General features: G+C 45.3%; 1 protein-coding gene across 5 annotated transcripts in view; it reads left to right on the top strand.

Annotated features, from left to right (window-relative positions):
• The window catches only part of FRMD4B (FERM domain containing 4B), a 100325-nt gene that overhangs the window by 62448 nt on the left and 15562 nt on the right, over positions 1–22315 (top strand). For all 5 annotated transcript variants that reach the window (XM_042880839.1, XM_042880837.1, XM_042880835.1 and 2 more), the window contains exons 6-11: positions 274–330; positions 1294–1316; positions 12447–12530; positions 13687–13752; positions 14688–14745; positions 15663–15749. In XM_042880839.1, coding sequence (XP_042736773.1) covers positions 274–330; positions 1294–1316; positions 12447–12530; positions 13687–13752; positions 14688–14745; positions 15663–15749 — 375 coding nt within the window. The remainder of the gene's footprint in view (positions 1–273; positions 331–1293; positions 1317–12446; positions 12531–13686; positions 13753–14687; positions 14746–15662; positions 15750–22315) is intronic.

Here is a 22315-nt window from a genome sequence, read left to right as displayed (position 1 = left end):
AAAGCTTCAGAAAGACAACGTGCGATGTTAAGAAAAAAGGGGGTGGGAGAGGAGCCGGGGGGAGGTGGAAACGGACTGCGTGTGTCTGTGTACACACAGAGTGCTCACGAAAGGAGGAGAAACGCTTCCCAGGCGGGAGTGGCGGGTGGAGGGCTGGGACAGAGTCGGGCTCCCACCCAGCTGTGCTGGCAGCCAGGCAGGACCGGCACTCCGCTGTGCTCTGTGGGGACAGGACGGCTCCCAGCGCTCACCTTCTGCTCTTTCCCTGCACAGGGGCAGATCGAAGTCGAAAGTGAGACGGTCTTCAAGTTGGCAGCCCTGGTCCTGCAGGTAAGCTGCTCTTTGCGTGTTGGTGCGTGGTGACTTTCTGGTATCGGCGCTGCTTTGGCACGGGGCAGCCCCCTGACTTGTTAGTTCAGCTGTGTGCTGCCTTGCCGGGTTTATTTTCCTGCATTTTCCTCCACGCCACGAGGACAAAATCATGTAGCGTTTGTTGTTTGTAGTCTCTGGAGTTGTTATTTTCTTTGTAGGCTAGTGAAAGAAATAGGCATCTGAGCAGTTTTAACTTGGTGGAGAGAATGGAAAAGGAAAAGCTCATCAAGGAAAGTAATCTATTTTGGCAGATTTACATCCAATTTATCACTTAATCTTCTAATTTAAATATATGCTGGATATCTGAGAAGAGCATAGTACTGCAGCTGAAGTTTGCTGTGCTATGTTTGAAGTTTTCAGAGCATATGTTTTATACCTTTGTTACTTCATATTATTTTTTTCCTCTTCACTGTGCTGTCCTCAGACTTCAAGTTTGGTTATTTACCACTTCCTGTGAAATAAATATCTACCTTTTAAATGTTCGTCCTCCCTGCTCAACTCCTACCCCCATTATGAAATGCTCAGCAAAGCTGATCTGCTTGAGCTGCTTCCAAGAGCACAATTTCTCCCAAAAGTCTGACCTGCTCTTAGAGCTGACCTTCAGCTTGGACAATCAGAGAGAGAACTGTATTTCACTTATTGGGCAGCAGAAATGACACTGGATGTGGATCTTGAAATTCATCCCGCTTGTAGAAGCACATTTTATTTACGGTGTAGGTGGATAATCTACAGCTGGAAGCATGAAGGGCCAAGCTCTGTTCCTGAGTGCTGCATGCAGGCAGCCTCTGGGCTCTGTGTGAATGTGGCTGAGGTCGGGATCCAGCCAAAAAGCTGTGGGAGTGGGGAAGCAAACAATACTGGGAAAATAGAGGACTTTTGAAGAGATCATGTTTTAATTCTGTCACTGTTTTTCAATTGTAGGAAGCTAAAGGGGACTATTCCAGGTAATAACATTTTTCCTTTCTAATACTAATGGGCTTGATGGATGTGTTTTGGTTGGTTTGCATTGTATTTCAAACAATCAGAAATGAGGGGTAAAGTCCAACTGAGAGCAGCGGCTGAAGAAAGCAAAATGCACCGCTAGACTGGATAAAATCTGACTACAGGGTGAGTCCTTTGGTGAACAGGCTCAGAATCAAAACAATTTTGCAGGCCATCCTTCTTTGCTCCCCTCCCATCAAGTGCATGCCTGAGTGGGACGGGGAGCTGCTGCCCTTTGCTCTCAGCCAGCCCATGCTTGGTGCTGCAGACCGTGCCCACCCACAGCACTTGTGGGGGACATGGAGCTGCCAGCTGCCTGCCTGAGGTCAATGAGCCTCTTTCTTCTGCAGCTGCCCCCAGGCCTCCCTCAGCCCACACCTGACCCAGCACTTGTGCTGAGCTGTGTGCTGCACTGGGGCTGCACACGAAGAGAGTGTTTGCCCTTGGAAATTTCTTTCTGCCTGGTCGCCTCCGTGCACTGGTTTGGATAGCAGCACTGAGAGCTGTGGGGGGAGCTGAGGTTGCACTCAGAGCTCTTGGAGCCCAGGGAAAGGACCTTCAATTAGGAACGGCCTGCTGAGCAAACAAATTCAAAAGGTTGGCATTGGTCGCGTTAATGTTTTACCATTTGCTGAGTTTCCATGCAGTAGGATGTTATGCTCTTGCTGCAGCAGCTTTCCTGCTGCAACAGACACATTTGGAAAATGTCCAGTGAGGGGCTACCTCCTAAATGCAGGATATGAGTTGTGCCTGATGCCAAAACCCCCAGCAGAGGTATTCTCTGCTGCTCTTCCAGTGCACAGCGTCAGTGCCAGCTCTGTTCTGGCCCTCGTGCCATTCCCCCTTGTGTGGAAGGGCACGCTTTGTAAAGCTCATCACAGACCTCTTTGCTTTTTGTTGGTGTGCTGTCACGCCTGCAAAGAGGAAGAGATGCCCTTGTGACTAAGATCAGCTGGATGGGCTGCTTGTACAGATACTTCTGTTCCTATTCACAGTGCAGACCGGCTTTGTGACCCACAGGATATTGCTTATAGCCACAATGTGCTGCCCTTCACCCCAATGAGACTGCTCATCTTGCCTGATTTCCTGCAGCATCCCTCAATGTAAGGGCAGATAACCAGGGAACTCACATCACACAGCTCACTTGACTAGAAGCAACTTGCTTAGTTGCAGCCCTGGTGGCATAGGCTCTCTTAGCCTGGTACAAGCCCTCAGGAAAAGAGGTTTAAGGTTTAAAACTGCCTTTGTAGTTAAAACCTCCCTTGTGCAGTTTGAACTTAGTTCTGACTCCTTATCGTTTGCAATAAATAGGTTTGTAAGTATTGCTTCACAAGCGCAAGAACTGTGTACGTGGTTATTTTGCATGCCTCATCAGACAGGTTGGAAGGCGTGGACCGCCTGTTGTTACCTTCCAAAGTATTTAAAGAACATGGGAGGCAAGAGGTGTGCTACAAGATTGATTTCCTTCTCCAAACAGTTGCCTTTTGCAAAAGATCCTAAGCTGCAGCAATTGCTTTCGCTGTATTAAAAAAAAAAAAGTTACGCCTCCATATCAAATGATCATGGCCAGCTGTCCCACACATCAGAGTGAAGGAATTTGATTTTACATAGCGCAAGTGTCATTTGGACCACCGATGTTAAAGTGCTGGCTTCATTACCAGTGTGTTGTGAAGATGCCGAGTGGCTGATGGCCCAGCAAACCCACCAGCGCCATCCTGCAGCCTTTCTGCTCTCTGCGCAGAGGCTGCCTCCCATTATGGTGCCTGGGGTTGAAGTGCTCAGTGTTGCCTATCGTTTGGCAATTCCATTTTGAATCACTTTCTGGAATGTGGATCTTGCACCATTTCTGCTTACGTGAGAATGCCGTGATTAATTTTTTTAATGTAGGATTAGTGCAGAATTGCCTCAAGTCCTGGAGATTACCTCTCTGTCAGTTAAAAATGGGCCAGTCTGGACAGCGCTGGTGATCTCTGCCTGCCTCATGAGGAGCTTTTGTTGGGGGCACATCTCTCTCGCTGGCTCCAGGTGGGAATATGCAGGCCAGTACCAGGGCACCATAAACTCCCACAGCTCTGCGGTAACCCCTTCCTCAGATAAGGCTTTGCAGGAAGAGCACAGTAATCTCCCACAGGCTGCCCGCCCTCTTCTCGTGCTCAGTGAGTGAGCGCATTCCTTGGAAATCTGTTCATTTTCAGCGAGCAAACCTGACATGTGGGCACTTGGAGACAGTAACAGCCACTGGCTTCTATGGGTGTCACCCCACAGCCAAGTGGCACTGACAGTGTGAGCATCCCAGGGCTCAGCCCTTGCAGGTGACATGCAGTGGGTCTTCTTGGGACAGGGACGTGTGCTTTGGCATTGAATGACACAAGATGCACCAGTCCCACTTGGAAAAGATGTTAGCTTTGAAGACATTGATTAAAAAAAAAAAAAAAAGCTTTATGTCCTGTTCAGTACAGACTTCAGAATGCCACCTGTGGCATGCCCAGTGCACATCTTCTGGGGTCGCTCTGGTTTCTCCAAGGTGGCCAGATCAAGCTTCAGAGTCCCTGTTCCTTGTTGGGGGTTGGACCAGATGGCCTTTAACAGTCCCTCCCAGTTCAAATGATTCTCTGATTTTTAAAAAAATCTTGGAATTTTAAGCTTTGAGGATTTTTAAGAGAATGAAATTCAAGTTGCAGCTTCTGACATGTTTGAATTTTTGAGAGGGAAAATAAAAAGCTGCTTGTTATTTATTTTAGGAATTTTAGATTGCAAGAGACCTAACCAGCACAGTTGCCAGATCAGGCTGGTGATTATTTGCCATGTTAATGCTCTGTAATATGAAGTCTTGTCTCTTTGAGAAATAAATGATTCACTTATGCTTAGTTTACGGACTGTTTGCCCTCAGAAATAGTAATAGAATACAGTATTCCTTTGTAGCTTGATAATAGAGTTTATAACCAGTGTTACTGACAATCCTAAAAATGCTGCACTGCTATTCTAGTGTCAGAGGGGGGAGGAAAAAAAAAGTCTATTAACATCAAATGAAAATGAATTGAGCAAGTAGCTTTTAAACAATGTTTTTCTGATAATTTTGAACCGTGTTTTCCACAGCAACACTTCCAGGCCTGAAACCCAGCCCTGCTCCCTGGAGGTTAATGAAGTTGCTGGAGGAGGGCTTCCATTTTCTTTAAATAGCTGACACATTCGGTTTTGATTCTGGCCTGTGGGCTGCAAAGATAACTCCTGCCTGGTGTAACATAACACAGACTAAATAATGAATTCCTGATAGCTGACATGTGTGAGACACTGGGATTTATCGGTACGTGAGTGATAAGTGCAGCCTGCAACAGGAAGAGGTTTGTGTGCAAGATAGGCTCCCACGCTGCAGCCATAGGGGAACTGGCTCAGGAGCTCCCACAGTGACAAACTTCATTAAAGAACAGAATAAGTGCTTAGTCTAGGGGCAGAAAACTGGTGTCAACAATCCTAATTAAGAGTGAGCGCTCCCTCTTAAATTTTGGGTAGTGTTTGCTTGGGAGGATAGTTATTCTGCCAAATAAACAGGGGAATGTTGGTGCACACGAGCATGGAAATAATGGTGTGGACAGTGCTAGGAAGGAGCTGCCTGGATAAAGCTACCAGCTCTGTGACTGTGTAGCACCTGCTAGCTGCAGTGCTGGCCTGCAAAGCAGCCCAGCTCTAGAAGAGGGCACACTGAGGGCTGCTGGTTCCAGCTTGCCCAGCCTATTTTCAGAAACCTCACCATGTTCAAATGGCCAGAGCTCCATGTGGTCTGAGCTTGGTTCAAAGCAAAGCGCAGATCTGCAGCACATCCCCTACTTGCCTGTTTGCATCCCGGAGAGGTCTGAGAGGTCTCATAGTGGATCCAAATGGTGCTTAGCCCAGGGAGGAGCCCAGGTGTTGGTGTCAGCACAGTGACAGAGAGCTGAGCACAGTCCTTATGCCTCTGTCAGCCCCAGTGTGTCCTTCCCAGCAGGGTATGGGCTGTACTGGTGGGTGAATACACAACCAGCAGGATTCACTCTCAAGGTGATCTGGTGCCTGTCATAGACACCCATTCAATTTAGTTGGGATTTTCTTAATTGCATATTTTAAATGCCTCTGCAATGGTATTTACAGAGGCTTTCTCCAGCACAGCCCACTGTTCCCAGTTGATCATGTCCATGCAGCTGAGAAATCAGTGCTGAGCATTCTGCTCTTGTGCGTGCACTCACTTTGCTCCGTGCCTTCTTGTTTGCTGAGTGAGTCACTGTGTATTTTGCCTTTTGGCTGTGAATCCACTCTCTGTGCATTTCTCCTTTAAATACCTCACTGGGTGCTTGCTTGTGAACCATTAACTCTATTTTGGTTATTTCAGCAACAGGTTTCTTCTATTGGTACTGCTTGTAGATTCGTAAAGTTCAGGGCAAACCAAAGCTTATGCTATCTCTGCAATGATGTCAATTTAGTTTTATTTTTAATAGGATACTTGGAGGAAAAGGAAAAAAAAAAAAAAAAAAAAAGAAGAAGAAATGAAGGGCTTCTGAGGAATTAGTACAGTGTGCTTATGCAGCAAATGAGTTGGCATGAATTAGGTGCAGAAATGCTGAGTAAAAAACGAGATATAGGAAAAAAGAGCATACTTCAAGTAATTCAACAATCTGGTCTCTTGGGGTTTGCTGCTTGCACATGGCAAAGTAGCTCTAATGGTTACAGAAGTGGTAAATAAAGTATCTTTATGTACATGATGTTGGTACACTTTCTGGAGGGGCAGCAAAGAGAGTGTTGTGTTTTCATTCATATGCGAGTCTCCCTTGACAGCCCTTTTTTTATTCCCCCTTTTCATGTAAGGCAGTTCTAGCCCTAGTCCAGGCTCTGTGCTGACTCTGGACAAAAAGACAGAGAGAAAATCCTCATTTGTTTTTTCCTCCCTTGTGATGGCTGGGATGTACTCAGTGGTGCGTGTTCTGTGCCTAGAGGAAATGAGACGACAGCTTTTCAGCTACAGCCTCTTGCTTTTGCAGACTTGTCAGGCCTTCATTGTTACATGGATATTTTATTTTTCTTGTGGTTGCCTGTATCTCTATATCAGCAGGCAGAGCTGTGATAACAGGCTGTAAACTTTGCTGCTGCACTCAGACGTGTTAAAAAGCCACAATTAATGTGGCTAATCTGACTGCTGTGCGAACAGGAAGAGAGAGCGTGAGCGTTAGAAATAACAGCCAGTCGTTGTGAGGCAGAGCTGGGGATCCTTCAAGTGTTGTAGCAGCAGTGAATGGTCATATTTTGCTTTGCAGTGAATCCTAGCTAAAGCAGAGCCATCCTGCTTTGTCAGATTTGACAGAGAAATCCTACAGACATGCACTGCTGATGCAGCTGAGCAGCTTTCTATGTGTGGATATGGAACTGACCAGTGGCAATGTGTGCCAGAGGGCTAAAACACCAAAGGGTTTTATCTTCAAAACCAAGGAAATGGCCCCTGCAAAAGGGGAATCTAAATGGTGCCAATGAAAATCTGGGAGCATCTCTCTCTCTTGCCTGGTCTCTTATATCCTCGGAGAATCACAGAATCACAGAATTGTAGGGGTTGGAAAGGACCTCCAGAGATCATCGGGTCCAACCCCCCAAGAGAGAGACAGATGTACGTGTGTATAGATGATGCAAAACATTGTTTTTCTATAACGTTCCTGTTCCATCTTTCAGAGGCCAGTGGGTAGGTCACCAAACCCCCAGCAATGAACAGGTGCTGCTTTTTCAGAGGGTCAGGCAGGGCTCAGGAAGCTGAGAAACTAGCCTGAAGGCTGGAACTGGAGGTCAGATGCTAAAGGTGAAGCTGGTGTTGCAGCATAACATGGAAATCCCTGGGCCAGCAGTGTGGCTGCAGCAGAGATGTGCAGCAAGCCTCAAGCATTTGCCTGGTATTGAAAAAGCCGTCTGCACTCTTTATCGTGTTGCTTTTCATGTATGAGGCTTGGAAGGCTCTTATAAATGCTTCTTCAAATACCTTTCTGAGCAGGCAGTTCTTATCTGGTATTCAAGTGGCAAACTGCAGCCCTGCATGGTAGAGCTCCCTGCTGGCCAGGGGACACTGGGCTCTGGCTGCCCCTGCAGATGGGAGCCCTATGTGCACAGGCGTTCTGGGTCCCAGTTGTCCTTCAATGGAAAAATAACTTTCTTGAGTGTGCCAGCAGACCATAAACTGAAAGGCTGGGAAGTGATGGGAAACGTCTGGCATTTGTCACAAAGGAGCATTTGTCAGGGAGTGCTTTTCAAAATCCTGCTGCCAAGATCCTGCTGCTGTGACATACTCAAAAGCTGCTAAATCAATCGTCTCTCCCCTTACCTTCTCTGCTGTGTCTTCCCCCTTATTTTCTCTTGCACTTTTAACCCTGCTCATTTTTTTTTCCCCTCTTGCTTTGCTGCTTCCTTCTCACACCTGTTCCTTGTAGTATCTTGGGAGGCTGACTCACCTCCACTGGAGCATGCAAGGCATCCCACTCTTCCTTTCTGTTTGCTTTAAAACATAACAAAAACCTACAAAAAATGCACCTGCTGCTAAAGCAGTCCCACTGCCTTGTGGTGACGGTGGCCCATGTTGCTGCCTCTCATCTCAGGTCATAGGGAGGGGAACAAGTTGGAGACCTTGGTGATGCCAGGTAGGTGTTGGATTGGGCATTGCCTGCTGTAGAACCAGTAGCATGGGCTGTTCATGTACGTGTAGAGCATTTATTTATATCACCGTTTACATATAGTCATATAATCATTTATATATATATTGTGATACAGAGTTATATCACTAGCTCTAAGCAACTTGAACAGAGTAAGAAGGAAACTCTTTATCTTGCATGTGATTCTGAAAACTAGCTGCTGATTTTTGATGTGCTTTTCAGGTTAATTTGTGAAGATGGTTGATGTTTTCTATGAACAAGGCCATTCTAAATTCCACCAACAGTATAGCCAAAATCCACTATTAGAATAAGCAAATGTGAAATAAGAACCCAGGAATAACTTGCTAATGATCATGCTGAAGAATAAGAACAAGTGTTTACGCAAGGATAAGAGGCTTCAAGAACAGAGGAAAATCACCATACAATGAACTTTCCCCAGTAATAAATGGGGTTTCAAGGGCTACCTTGAAAAGTGTTGTCAACACAGTTCAGCAGAGACACACACCTGCTGTCACTTTAGTCAGTGAAAAAGTTGTCTGAAGTCCTGTCCTTATCGAGGTATTAATGTTCACAAAGTAGATGTGGGTTGATTAACTTTATGCTGTAGTCCAACGATATTGCTTTTGCTGCTGTGGGTGTGGCTATTGCTCTTTACATTTTATGCTAATCTCATTAACCACATCTTGTTACATCTACGTCTATTATCTTGAATTACTGCATTAACAACAGGCATAAACTGTTTGTGACAGTGGGAATGAGGGAAAGTGTGTGCAGCCATTAACAAATGGTCTTAATTAGCATAGATCTGTAAATCTTTGCTTGGCAGGGAGTGTTGTATCACATGATTACAAGCTGTGAAGATGCACTTTCAGGGAGCATAAATGTCTTTTTCAGTGTTCAGTTATGTGCTTTCAGCAGAGGATGCCCCAGTGGCATGATGTGGTCCCTTAGGTTTCTGGTGAGCTTTTAGAAGGATGTCTAAAATGTCTTGGGAAGTCTAATAGACTATAGGAAGCACGTGGCATTGGTACTGGTTTACTGCTAGAGATCAGTTGGACACAGGAACTTCTATTCATATTATGGCACGTGGCTAAATGCTGTGACTGGTTATTCTGGAGGCAAGCTGCCCTTCAGTCTGTATAGAGCTGACATTGATGAGTGGAAAATTAAACAGAATAGCAAGAATGAGAGGCAAGGATCAGTGTGAGGAGGTTCTGATGTAGATGTTTATGATCAGTCCAAGTTCTGCTCAATAGCTGCTGGGGAGAAATCTCCCCTGTACATCATGGGAAGGAAAGGGTCCGTTCTTTAATTCTTCTCCATAGTGGAAAAAATACTTCAGATAAGTGTTCTCCTAGATTCCTCTCCTGGGAAACAAACAAACCTTTTGCCAAAAATGTTCAGTCCTGTTGACTTTGGGCTCTTTATGCATTGGACTCATGCCATAACCCACCAGCCAAGAACCCCTTGGTCAGATGGAGCACAAGTAGGCTTTGTGGTCCCAACAGCCAGGCCTGCTGCTCTGAGGAGAACCACTACCTTTGCCCATGTCCACAGCAGCAGCACCATCTGTTTGGTTGGACAGTCGGTTGGGTAGGACATCTGGGGCTTGGAGTGTCTGTTCTGCAATGTCTGGGTCATCTGGTGGTTGTGCTGAAACTAAACAGGAACAGGTAATAATTCAACCTGTCGCTCCTATCTGCACTTGTCACCTCTGAGGAACGGCTGGGTCCAAGAGGGCTTGGGAAAGTGATCCTAAGGGTCAAGGGGAGACGTGCTTGGTCTCCTCTCTGCAGATGGAGTGATAATGAACTCTCTTGAAGGAAGGAAGGTGTCTGTTTGAGGCTTTTATTATCTGTGAAGCTGTGAATCATCCTAGATGCTAATCCTTCTGCTTGCAGTCAGCAGATCTGTGCTGCAGTGCCAGGGTGCTTCAGAGGCATTCAGCACACAAAGATCCTGTGCCCTTTTCTCCAGATCTTTCACTTTTTTTCTAGGACTGTTTCATGTTTAATCTTACAGTTATGCTTCTCATAGACTATTGGGCCTCATAAATCCATTTTGATAGGGAACAGAGCACAGGTCTACAAGATCAACCAGACAGGAGACTGCATCCCTTTAGCAAGAAAAGTCCTAAGGACCAACTTTGCCTCTTACAAGAAGTGTATTCTCTGCTATTTCAAGAAACTGGATTTCATTCATAGATTGGCAGAAGAACAGAGGAGTTCCAGCCTTTCTAAAAGTTGTCACAGCTTCCTGGACTCTGCTTGCTACTGAGCTGCCCCAGGGTCCATGGTTCTGGCTCGATGCTGCAGGGGTGGACCCCACCTTGCATCACATAAGTGATGGCAGCACCTTAGTCACAGTGTGTTCCAACATGTGGGACACGATGTGGCATTTCTGTACACAGCTGCCAGATCTGGTGACATTTCTGCAGTATATGATGAGGGTGCTGCTGACCTCCAGCATCGTTTTCATCAGTACTTCAGTACTTCAGCCCTTGTTTTGGCTGGCAATGAGATTTCTGAACAGAGAACTTAAAGATCTACTATTAAACCTCTGCTTATGAATAGTAGGGGGTTGAGAATCTATATTTAGAGGAACAGTCCTTTTGTTTGGTAAAAATGAGCTATTTTGTTATTGCTTCCTTGTGAAACCTTCTCCTCCTTCACTATTTCCCTGCCAGCCCTGACTCTTAATGCAGCCATTGCAATTATAAGTCGAGCTTTGGAAAAGCAGGAAATCTTTATTTTAATAATTAATTACCCTGAGTCTGTGAGTGAAGTTGGAAGGGGGCTCAGGAGGTCATGTAGCCCAGCCTCCTGCTCTGAGAAGGGTCAGCTATGAGATCAGAATAGGTTGCTCAGGACTTTGTGGGACTGTTTTTGCTCATTTTGGGGTAGGTTTTTGTTTTGGCTCTGGTTCCTGAGGAACCAGGAGGATTCACATGTCCCTACAAAGCCCTGGTAATCTACAAGCTGGGACACCATATAGCATCTTGATCCCATCAGTAGACTTTTAAGGGGTGAACAAAACTACTCTGCTTGTGTGAGCACTGGCTGTATGAGTGCTGAGAGAAGAGATCCTGATTTTCTGCCCAGGTGTCCCTGTTCATGGCAGTTGGGTGCTTGCCAGTTTGAAGGAAAAAAAAAAAGTGCATATTCCTGGCTTTGCTGGCTGAAAAGCTCAGTAACAACAGCTCCTGCATGCTAATTGACCTCTTTTTGGCAACTTCATCAAAGACACTGCAGAATAAGGAGGCCGCTGATTGAACTGTTTCTTCATCCCCAGAGGTGGTCCCTCTTAGGGTTGAGGCACACTGTCAGGGCCGGGGGAGAAGCTTGGAGGGCGATTAGCCAAAAAGCTTTCACTTGCTTCGCCTTCCTTGTGATACCTGCCATGAGACTGGAGATGTGAGTGGTTTGCTGCATCGCCTCCATCGCCTCCTCCATCCCATACAGCAGCTCCTATGCTGCAGCTGCCCTACAGATGCTCGCAAGGAGGGGAGAGCGGGTGATGCAGCTCAGAGAAAATCTGTAATGCTTAAATCTGATGGAAACATCTCACGAGTGGGGAACCACCTTCAAGGAAAACCTGGCTGCTGAAGCTGAGGCAGATGCTGATGAACTTGACTGCATTCTTTTCTCAGAGCAGTCGTGTTCGTGCTTGTTCCTGCTGCTGCAAAGGCATGCAGAAATCCTGCAGAAATGAGGCGTGCAACTTTCAGCTGATTAATTAGCGGAGCATGAAAAGAGAAAATAATAACCATTTTGCTGGTGCCTACTAATAGGTTTTAAAATAATTTGCTAGTTCTTGTTGTTGTTGTTGCTTTTGTGACAAATGGCATTCGCATACTTCAAAAACTTTATTTTGTTCCAGGCTGGGCCAGAAGTCCAAAATATTTGAACTTTCTGCTCAATATGAAGCCCAGAAAAACTCCTTTTGGTAGAAATATTTCATAGCGTACGAACTGAAATCCTTTGTTGTGAATCAGATCAGTGTTAAACTCTCAGATCTGACAAATACCATGCTGGAATTTGTTGTCTCTTGGGGAGGACTTTAGCTAAAGATAGAGCAAAAATAGCACTGCAAGCATTGCCTTTGGGTGAAAGCTTTCCTCCTGCAGCTGTTGAGTGCTCATTCCCTACTCAGCAAACAAAGCAAGTGTGTGCAAAATAAATATTGATACCACACTCTTGCCACAGTGGCCTGGCTGACTCCATAATCACGTGTCTGTATAATGAGTTACAACAGGAGCTTGCATGACACCACATACATCACTGTCATGTGAGAGGGCAGATAGAGTTACGTTGCTATGATGGCCTGATATGGGGCAATGCACCATTCTTGGGGTGCACATGCAGCCTTTTCCTGTTACTGAAACTGATGATTTGTATCTGTGATTCACCAGCAGTGACTCTGTGCCTTTTTTGCTTTTAGTGATGAAAACACACGGAAAGACTTGAAGACGCTGCCTGTCTTTCCCACCAAGACACTGCAGGAACATCCGTCGCTTGCTTACTGGTGAGCTGTTTAATTCAATTTAAATGTAAATCTTCGCTGTGGATGGCAATGACAGGACTGCTCTTAGACAGCCTTGCAAACTGTTTTTACAATTCTCAGCCTGTGTTATAAAGGACTTCAAGTTAATCACTTGTGTTCAAGCATTTCCAGTTTTAGAAGGTTATGAATTGCACAAGAGCCGATGCAAATCCCTCACTGGAAGTTCAGTCATGTTAATGAATCGGAGTAAGCGGGGTACCACACATTAGAAAGAGCTAATCTGAACCCCAGCCAAGTCTGTGTTTGGAAAGAACACCTTTTCAACCAACAAGCAGCAGAGCCTCTGTGATGTGCTGACCTTGGCTGGTGCCAAGTGCCCACCCAGCCACTCTCATGCTCCTCAACAGGCCAAGGGAGAAGACGAAGTAGAATAACTGGAAACAGAAAGGCAAGATCAGTTCTGTGTGGCACGAACGTGCCATGAAGGAAACAACACTTGGAATGAATCAACAATATTGTTTCCTTGTGATTTGTGCCCTTTATTTGGGTTTGACTTGCTCATTTATTTCATTTTTCAGGCTCGATGTATACTTGAAGCATTTTCACGCATGCTGGTCCCCTGTTATGATTTATTTTTCAGAATTAATACTGTTGGGTTTTTCTTTGTGTTTAGGTGTCTGACACTTAAGTGCATATTTCATGTTCTGCTTAAAACAAGATGTTTAAGTATATAGCAGAGAAAAAAAGTGGAAATGCCATTGCTGACAAATCTATAGGTCTTCATCTATAAAATGCCAGGTGAAAAAATGCACTAGAGTGAAAAACCTCTGCCTTACATATGGAACACTAACCGGCCCCTGAAGCTTTGGTTCTTTAGAACATGAAATGAGTTCGTACAATTAGTACCATTCTTCTGCAGCAGCATCTGCAGCAGATCTGAAACAGTTTGTTAATTAGCCCAGAACGCAGCGTGCGATGGTGGGGATTAAGATGCAGCTCCGTGCTGCTTAGTGAAGAGTGGGAAAGAAATGGGTAAGAAACAGAATGTAAGCTAGAGTGAGAAATGCACAGAGGGGCACTTCTCTGCATGCTGAGTGGGCAGCTAAATGTCAGCACGTGCTGTCATATGTGGAAAAGTCGGTGAGCCTCTAAGTTGGTTTTTGTGCCTGTTTTGCAGTGAGGATAGAGTCATTGAACATTACACACAAATAAAAGGTCTGACCAGAGGACAAGCCATTGTTCAGTGAGTATGGCACTTAAAAGCATCATCTTTACAAGTCAATGCTTATTGTTTCTCTTCTCCTGAGATGACTCTTCTGGTCCTTGTTGCTTGCAAACTTCATTTTTTGTATCTTATCGGAATTATCTTTTATGGAGTGATATTTTCCAGGTGAGGAAACCCGTGACAAGTTTCCTCTATCAAATACCTCCCATGTAGAAGAAACAACTTGGACTCCATTCATAGCTCTTTCTCTGTACCCTGCTTGCTGTCACTTAACTTTCACACCAAACTCTAAGGGAAAACCATATCCTATGTTCCATAAGGAAGACAAGCACATCTTTGTTCAAATACTCAGAATTTAGTTCTCAAAAAACAAAGTCTTGCAGGGTCACCAAGAAGGTTGAGAAGACTTCCATAGCCACGTGCTGCAGACAACTTGCAGGCTTTGTCACATAGCTCAGTGCCTGCAGCTCTGTCTCAGTAGTTCAGGGGCTTCTTTCAACAGGAACAGAGAAAAAAATTATCTGTTCAGTGATTGTCTGCATTGCATTGTGAAACAATTGTACAACTGCCTAAACAATTTCATTTGGAGTCCATCCATTTTTACCAAAGCACCATCATGAAGTAGTTAGAGGCAGATATTTCCCGAAGGCTTATAAGTTCAGTGCAGAACTGGAAGCTTTGCTTTCTGTTCTCTGAATTTCTGATAAGAGATTGAATGCTTTGTTGTATGAGAAATCTCCCATTCATTTTATGTGGGCCAGAATACCACATCTTGCTTGAGCCTGGGTGATAGGTTTTTTTCTTTATAGACATAGGCATTAAATCATTACAGCTTTCAAAATATGCAAATGATAAATGACATGTCCTGAATATATGTGTGAAAAAAAAAATATGTTAATAGATATCATTTCCTCTAGAAAAATTAATCTGATAAGCTATAAATCTGTCTACAGGTACATGAGAGTGGTAGAAGCTTTGCCAACATATGGTGTCCATTACTATGGAGTAAAGGTTAGTAAATGTCCATAGATAATGTTATTGCTTAGCTTATTACACGTTATTACATTCCTAAAGGAGCAATTTGATGATTCAGTACCCTCCTATCAAGAATTAAACCCCACGTTTTCCAACCTTTTTACTTTATGCCTCTTCAGTGTTATTTTTAGAGTGGTTTCAGAGAGCAGCAAAACATTGTGCTGAAGAAGACAGAGAGGAACCTCCATTCAAAACCTTCTGTGGTTCTATCAGGAGCTAAATATGTATCAGCTTAACTAAACTGGATATCACTTCTAGATTTGAAGTAATTAATGTTTGCTGCAGAGACATTTCTAATTAAAAAAAAAAGTAGAAAAGACAGCTTCTAGGTGATCAGTGGGTGCATATGTAAAGTGGAGTAACGCTGTATATAGAATGGTATTTTTGGAGAGTGATGAAAATGCAACATTTATTCCCATTTGTAGATGTAGATTTGTAGAGGCTGGACAAACATGTTTTCTTGCAGAGGAGCTCAGCAGGGGTGACGTCTCCCTACTTTCAGTTGTGGCCATGACAGTGGTACCTGAGAAGCTGATGTTTGCACTGTTCTTCATGCTTGAGTTTAATGGATGCAGTCACTGGCCACAGTTTTTTTTCTGTCCCATATCCCTATCACTGCCACCTCTTGCAAGGAGTGACACTCATTTGTTGCAGCAGTGCTGTTGCTTTTTTGTCCACTTTGCACAACCACCGCATAGTTTCTTACCTCTGCCTGAGAAGGCAATGGAAAAAAGTTTGAACATTCACTTTAGCAACCCACTTCACATCAATTTGTTTGCAAAAATCGTCCTTCTTCCTTACCTACCTGTACTTGTCTCAGAATGAAACAAGCTGTCATCTTGGATTGCTTACTTCTTAAGTAGCTCTTGGTTCATGCAGGCTTCTTTTTTCAGGATAAACAAGGAATCCCTTGGTGGCTTGGAATAAGTTATAAAGGAATAGGCCAGTACGACTTACAAGACAAAGTTAAGCCCAGAAAAGTAAGTTTTCTGCATCTGATTTTTCTATTTGGGGTGGGGGTGGGGAGGTGTTGCATGCTGGGATATTGTATAAGCTGTTGTTTATTAATCTAATGAGCAAAATACAAAGGTCTGGAGGCAGAAGAATTCTGTTAAATTCAGTAAAATTCTGCCCTCTCACATAATACTGGAAGTTGTGTGCCATAGTGAGCAGCTGCCTTTGGGTGCTTTGTCTTCTTGAATTCGGTGGTCTCAGGGCAGTCTCCATGGAACCTTGGCAGCCTCCAAGGATATCTGCAGAAGCATGAAGCAACTGGGCTTCTGCACATCCCAGTGTAAAGGCCTTCTGCACAGACAGCGTTTCCTTTGGCTTTCAGAGGTGTGCTTTGTGTGTGAAATGATGAACAGATGTCTGTGAAATACAAGATGAACTGGATGGAGCTGCAGGCTTGCATGGGCAACTGTATGCTTCTGTGACACAATGAATTATAAGGGGGAACTGAGAGTAAATGCCAAATCATGGAGGTCGCTCTCCTTTTCCACTTCCCTTCTCCCCAGCATGTCTTCTGCAGGAGAACTCTGCCAACAACTTCAGTTGTTGCTTAAGTGGGGCAGAGGGTCCCATATTCCACTGCTGGCTCCCCTCAGCCACCCATCAGTCAGCCCTGACAGGCTCTGCTGGCGGCCCTGGAAATCCATCCTGCAGCCCAAGCACACGCTGTGTTGGGAACTCGCCCAGTCCTGTAGATGCATAATTCTCACTGACATGGGACTGAGTCCTGCAATCTTTGAGGAGTTGGTTAACACCGTTGGCAGTGGGTGCATGTGAGGGAACCGTGCTGTCGGGCTGGATGTGAATGGTTTCTTTCTGGTCATGTCTTTGTTGGAATGCTGAAGCCATGAGGAGGTGCAGACATGGGGTTTTGCTGTTCTCTTTTCCCTGGAATTGTCTGGGCAGGAGTTCACATGAAGCGTGTGCTTCCTGCCAGGGAATTTCACATTTGCAAAATGATATTGTTTAGTGCATTTGTGCCAAAAAAACACTGCTTAACAGAACTTCCCCGTGAAGAGCAATTCCCTTTCAAGTTCCCAATTTGATCTTCTTTTTCCAAGACAGGCTATGACTTGGTCTCTTTTGTGCTGTATTTATACATCTGTGTGTCCAAGATTGAACTCTCAAGTCTGTGCTTTGTGCAGTAGAACACTTGCATTAGCCCCGGGAGTCTTTTACCACGTGTGTTAAAAGATGACACTGACACAAGAGGAGCCCTAGAAAATCAAGACAACGTTAATGTAGCACTGATCATCAGAGGAGAGCAACAAGCAGCTCCTCTTGCTCTTTCAGTGCTTTCCTATATTTAGACATCCATGAGATTTTCCTATCAGACCAAATACAGACCGTTCTCCAGCCAAGATGTCCAGCTGTGACCATCAGCTCTCTCCAAGAAAATACGGCCTTGTTGGCTAGAAGCATTGCTTTGCCAAGCACTTCATACGCTTGAGGATTTCGGTTTACAACATCAACCAGACAGATGAAGGAAATTTTTTGAGGCCAACAGGGCCCAGATACCAAGTCACACCCTGCTACAGTTTCTTATGGGATGTTGCCTTTGAACATAGCAGGAGTTACATTTAGGGGAAAAAATTTAAAAGTAAATAAGCCAAAAATATCCCCAACCAAACAGCATTCAGAAGTCACCTTTTCTGTGGAGGTGTTGCAATGGAAATTGTAACAGTTCTATGCTGTACTGTAATTATTATTATAATTATACAAGGGAGAATGGAGATCAAAAGGGAAGGTGGGGAAGAGAGGCTTAAATGCAGAAGGAAGGTTTAATGCCAGTAAGCTCATGGAAAAAGCGTGGATGGATACAGCTGTAGTATCGCAATGGGCTCATGGATTTGTGTCTGGTGCTCACAGGAGAGGATAAGAATGGCAGAACCTCTGTTTGTGCTGAGTCTGCCTACATTTAACACCAGAACAGGTTGTCCAAGGGGGCTGTGGATGCCCCATCCTCAGAGGCATTCGAGGCCAGGCTGGATGTGGCTCTGGGCAGCCTGGTCTGCTGTTGGTGATCCCGCACACAGCAGGAGGTTGAAACTAGATCTTTGAGATCCTTTTCAACCCAGGCCATTCTATGATTCTAAAATTAGCATGTGACTAAAAATGCAGCTTATGTATATGAAGGATATTTGAAATAGACAGTGCACTTCTAGTGTGAACTATGGAAATAATTGGAATTAGATCACTGTTCAGGGAGTGAGAGCACACTGGGTGTAGAGGTGCCCATCCAGTCCGGATTTGGTTTTGGAGTTAAGATGCTGAAACACTGCTGTTTGTTCCAACACAACCTCACTGTCTGTGCTATGGCATGCAGAAGTTTGCCTTCAACCAGTGTTGTTATTTGTTGATATTCAAAAATAAATATCAAAATAAATGTTCAGAGAGAGAATAGTCTGTATAGCTTGTCAAAATCTCCAGGGAGCAGGCACTACCATTCTTTCCAAAGCAGCAAGAGGGAAGTAGGCATGTAAATTATGTCTGCCTGTCTAAGCAGAAGTGCTAGTTCTGCTGGATTTAGCAGAATTTTCTTGCTCTCCTATCTGAGAAGGAGCCAAACTCACAACTGCCATGCGCTGGTGTTATCCTGCTGTTTATACTGTGGATCAGAAGTGCCGTTGTGTTTATCCCCAGCCATCTGGGAGAGAGCATCCTGATTGTGCTCCACTTCTTCAGCTAGTGATGTTTAAATATACATAGGTCTGATTAATTCAATAACAGGGGAAGGTTGAGTCCAATCCTAATGGATCCAAACTTGGCTGGCCTTCCCCATTTTTAAAGATGCAGGCGATCTTTGGATGTGCAAACCCTTCTGAGATCTGTTGAAATGGGAAAGCTGGTGAGATTCAGGCAGGAGATGTAGAGCTGGTGCCTGTGCTTCTCTTAAATTCCCACCTGGCTTTGCTGTGCTCCTTGTGTCATTTGTGTAACAGCAAAAGCTGCTCTCAGATGTGGCCGCATTTGTTTAATGCATTGATAGTGGGCATATGTTCTGAGATAAATCCGCATTCAGAAATACATATATACGTGCATGTGTACGTGTGTGTGTGTATATAAGTAATCAACTGCTTCTATTAACGTAGCATCAATTAATTCCTAACCATCCTCCTCAAAGGGTGAAATCTTTTGGCTTTATCCAAGGAGGCCTTTAGGCAAAGAAGCCTAAATATGAGCCTTGGAGCACTGTGGTTATCCCAAGATTTTGTTGTTGGATCAACACTGCTGCTTGAATAGTGTCAAATGCACTCCACAGGAAACAACTTGCAAGGCAATTGGGTGAAGCAATCTCCAGATACGTATCTCCTGGCCTTTGCCAGAGCTTGTACACGTCACATCAGTCACCCTGAGCACCACAGCCCATCTGCCTGGGTGCTGCTGGAAGGGATGGTCAGACCTGCCAGGTCTGCCTGCGCATGTCAGGCTGGCTGGGAAGGTTGGGTCCCAGCCACTGGTAGTTTGCTGATTGATCTGCGATTGTTTGAAGAGAGGATTTCTGTCGCTGTAAGTTGCTCGTGGAACTTTGTGTTTCTTTGGAAGTGGCTTCTAGCTAAGCAGACCCACACTGTACAGCTTTGCATGGACTGTGAGTGATGGGAGCCGAGGGAGGAGATTTGCTCCAGTGCTGTAACAGGCTGGAAACAGAAAGCAATTTTTATGTCATTTAGGAAAATAGTCTTCTTTGTGGATAAAAGATGTGGCTCCACACTGGCTGGAGGTTATGCTATGGCTCAGTTGATTATAAACTTGAAGTCTTACAGGGCATAAAAAGACCAAGTTTGTGACCTGCATTCAGATTTCGGCTCAGACCTGGGATTAGCTCTGCAGTCCTGCTGCTTTGCAAACGCATTCTGCCTTCAGCTGTACTTAATACAGATATCTGCTGCTTGGAGCAGTGCCTCCTGCTCACTATGGAGGGTGTCTGGGTGGCACGCCAAGATCCCGTCCCAAATATCTTCTGGATTGATTAGGAAATGCATGAAACAAGGCCCAGGGCCCAGAACTTCATATGCTGTTTCAAAGCAAGATAGTTCTGTCTTTCATCTCTACCCGTATTCTCCTCACTGGTGAGATAAACAATGTGCTGTCTCCTATATGGAGAGTGCACTGTGGAGCAAGCTGGGTTTACTCTGCGTTCAGCCAAGACCTGGGGATACTCTGGGGGATGGGAATGTGAGAAAGCTGCTTACTTGCTTTTCGACTTTTTCCCTCACTTCATTGTGTTTCTGTGGGCGACTCCCTGGTGATAAATGAACTATAGTGTCTGAGGAGAAAAAGTAATCTTGTTGTGGTATTGTTTCAAATCTGCAAGAGTTTCAGTCGTCATCTTGAATGCATTACGTTCTCAGGAGTGGTTTTGTTAGAGTATACTGATTTGGAAAAGGGTCGTATTTATGATATCTCTCTCTCTTAATTCAACATACAGTTTCTAAATGCTGATGCTGAAAGTTTTCCCTTGCAGAAGATTTGCTTAACGTAAATTTTCTGTCCTGCTTTGCTGAGCTGCTCAGAACACAATGGCATTTGCGCAGGCTTCTCAGCAGGTGGATCTAATCATGCAGAGATTTCTTTCACTGTGTTTATTTCTCACCGAGTAGAAGCCATTGATTTAGACATCAGATACTAAGCTGGCATAATTATTTAAAATAAACACGGGGATGTTACAAGACTGCTCTGAAATTGTGTTCCTTCCAGATGTGCAGAAAGCTGCTTAAGGCTGTGCCCCAAAGGACACGTTGCCTTCTGTGGCAGTTGGGTTGCTTGTTGCAGAGACATCTCTGATTCTTACTAGTGCCAATGCCAGTGAGAACCTGGCAAGGATGGGTCGCAGTGCATTTGAAAAGAATGCTATTGAGGAGGTTTTCAGGTAGCTGGCTTAGTATGTGAGAGATGGATGCCTGCAGGTGTGAGCGCTGTCAATTTATGCTGGCACAGGTGAGAGCTGTCTGCCTCCTCCTGCCAGAAGCTGCTGCAGGTGGGGCAGCCTGGCTCTCCTTCCATCTCCTCAGGTGCCTCCCCTTGCAGCCAGGCAGAGCAACTTTAAGAAAAAAAAAGAGTTCAGCTGGAGGCACTTTGCCAACCAGCACACTGCTGCTGAAGGGCTGAAATGCAGGGTGGTAATTTCCTTCATCGGGGTGGGGTGCATTCCTGTGGGCACAAATCTTTTATGTTTCCTTGGTCTGAATCGCTAGATTTGTCTGGAGATTGCTGTTCCCAGTGAGCTGTGGGGATGCTGGTGACTGGTGCACCTCACAGGTACCACATGTCCCACTGTTGGGCCCTAAGAAGGGCTAATTCTCTCTTCCTGAGGGAGCGCTGCCACCAGCGCAGCAGCAAAGCTTGCACATCCCTGCTGCCAGGGATATCCAGCGATCCCTCAGGCGGAAAACCCAACACTGGGGCAACTCAGCTCTTGGTGAAAATGTGCCATCGCCCTCGGTCTGGGAAATGGCTCTGGTGTGGGGCTGGGCAGCAGCGCTTGGCTGCGCTCTCTAGGATTCCTCCCCCCTTGAAAAAAAAATGCTATTTTAAAAATATTAAACTAAACGCACCAGGCTGAGGCATGCACTGAGCACGTTGCCCCTTGCCCTTTTCTCAAGACAGGGGCTGTGCTGCGGTGCCCAGACAAACCTGCATTTTATTCAAAACCAGGTGTGAGATCAGCCAGGTTGTAAACCAACTGCTGCTATTATTAATGTGTCTCCCTGCTTAAGCTGTCAGTGTCTGTTTTGTGTCTTGTTAGGCTACAGTCCAGCTCTTTTTGTATGGGAAAGAGGGTGAGGAGGGTGCTCATTTCGGTCTGTGCTCTGCACTATCGAGAACAGGATCGTGAGAGATGAGGAGGTGACCCAAGACAGCCAGCACAGCTTCCCCAAGGGCAGATTGTGCATCACCAATCTGGTGGCCTTCTAATGCAGTGATGACATCAGTGGACTACGGATGGGCAACTGATGTCAATCTACCTGAACTTGTGCAAGGCCTCTGACGATGGTCCTACACCACATCCTTATTTCTGAATTGGAGGGATATGGGTTTGAAGAGTGGGCTAATTGGTGGATAAAGAATTGGATGGTCACTGCCAGAGGGTTCTTGACAGTGGTTTGGATGGAGGCAATGACCAGTGGTGTCCCCTGGCAGTCTGTTCATCTGTGGAGGAGTTCAAGGCCAGGAGGCTGGATGAGGCCCCGGGCAGCCTGATCTACTGCCTGATTTAGCCAGCAGCATTGGGGTTGGAACCGGATGGTCTTTAAGGTCTCTTCCAACCCAAGCTATTTGATAATGCTGCTGTGTAGAAAGCTAAAGCTCCTGGTGCTTGGAGGAGCTGCAGCTGGACTGTGGAAGCCTGGCTTGTGCCTGGAGGGCTAATGAGGTGCAATCAGGTTACTTGGCACCTTTGCCTTGTCCAAAGAGACCTGCAAACAGATCTTGAGCATCCAAATCCTGCTTGTAGGGTCAAATGGGAGGCCCACAGTGTGCTCAGGAGTTTTCCATGAGCAGTAAGGATCTGACAGTCAGTAGAATGGGAAGG

Source organism: Lagopus leucura, unplaced genomic scaffold (assembly GCF_019238085.1).
Source record: "Lagopus leucura isolate 7727_CA_CO unplaced genomic scaffold, USGS_WTPT01 Super-Scaffold_100028, whole genome shotgun sequence".
Classification (NCBI taxonomy): Eukaryota; Metazoa; Chordata; class Aves; order Galliformes; family Phasianidae; genus Lagopus; species Lagopus leucura.
Note: the sequence above shows the minus strand (reverse complement) of the source record. Positions and strands in the feature narration are given on the sequence as shown.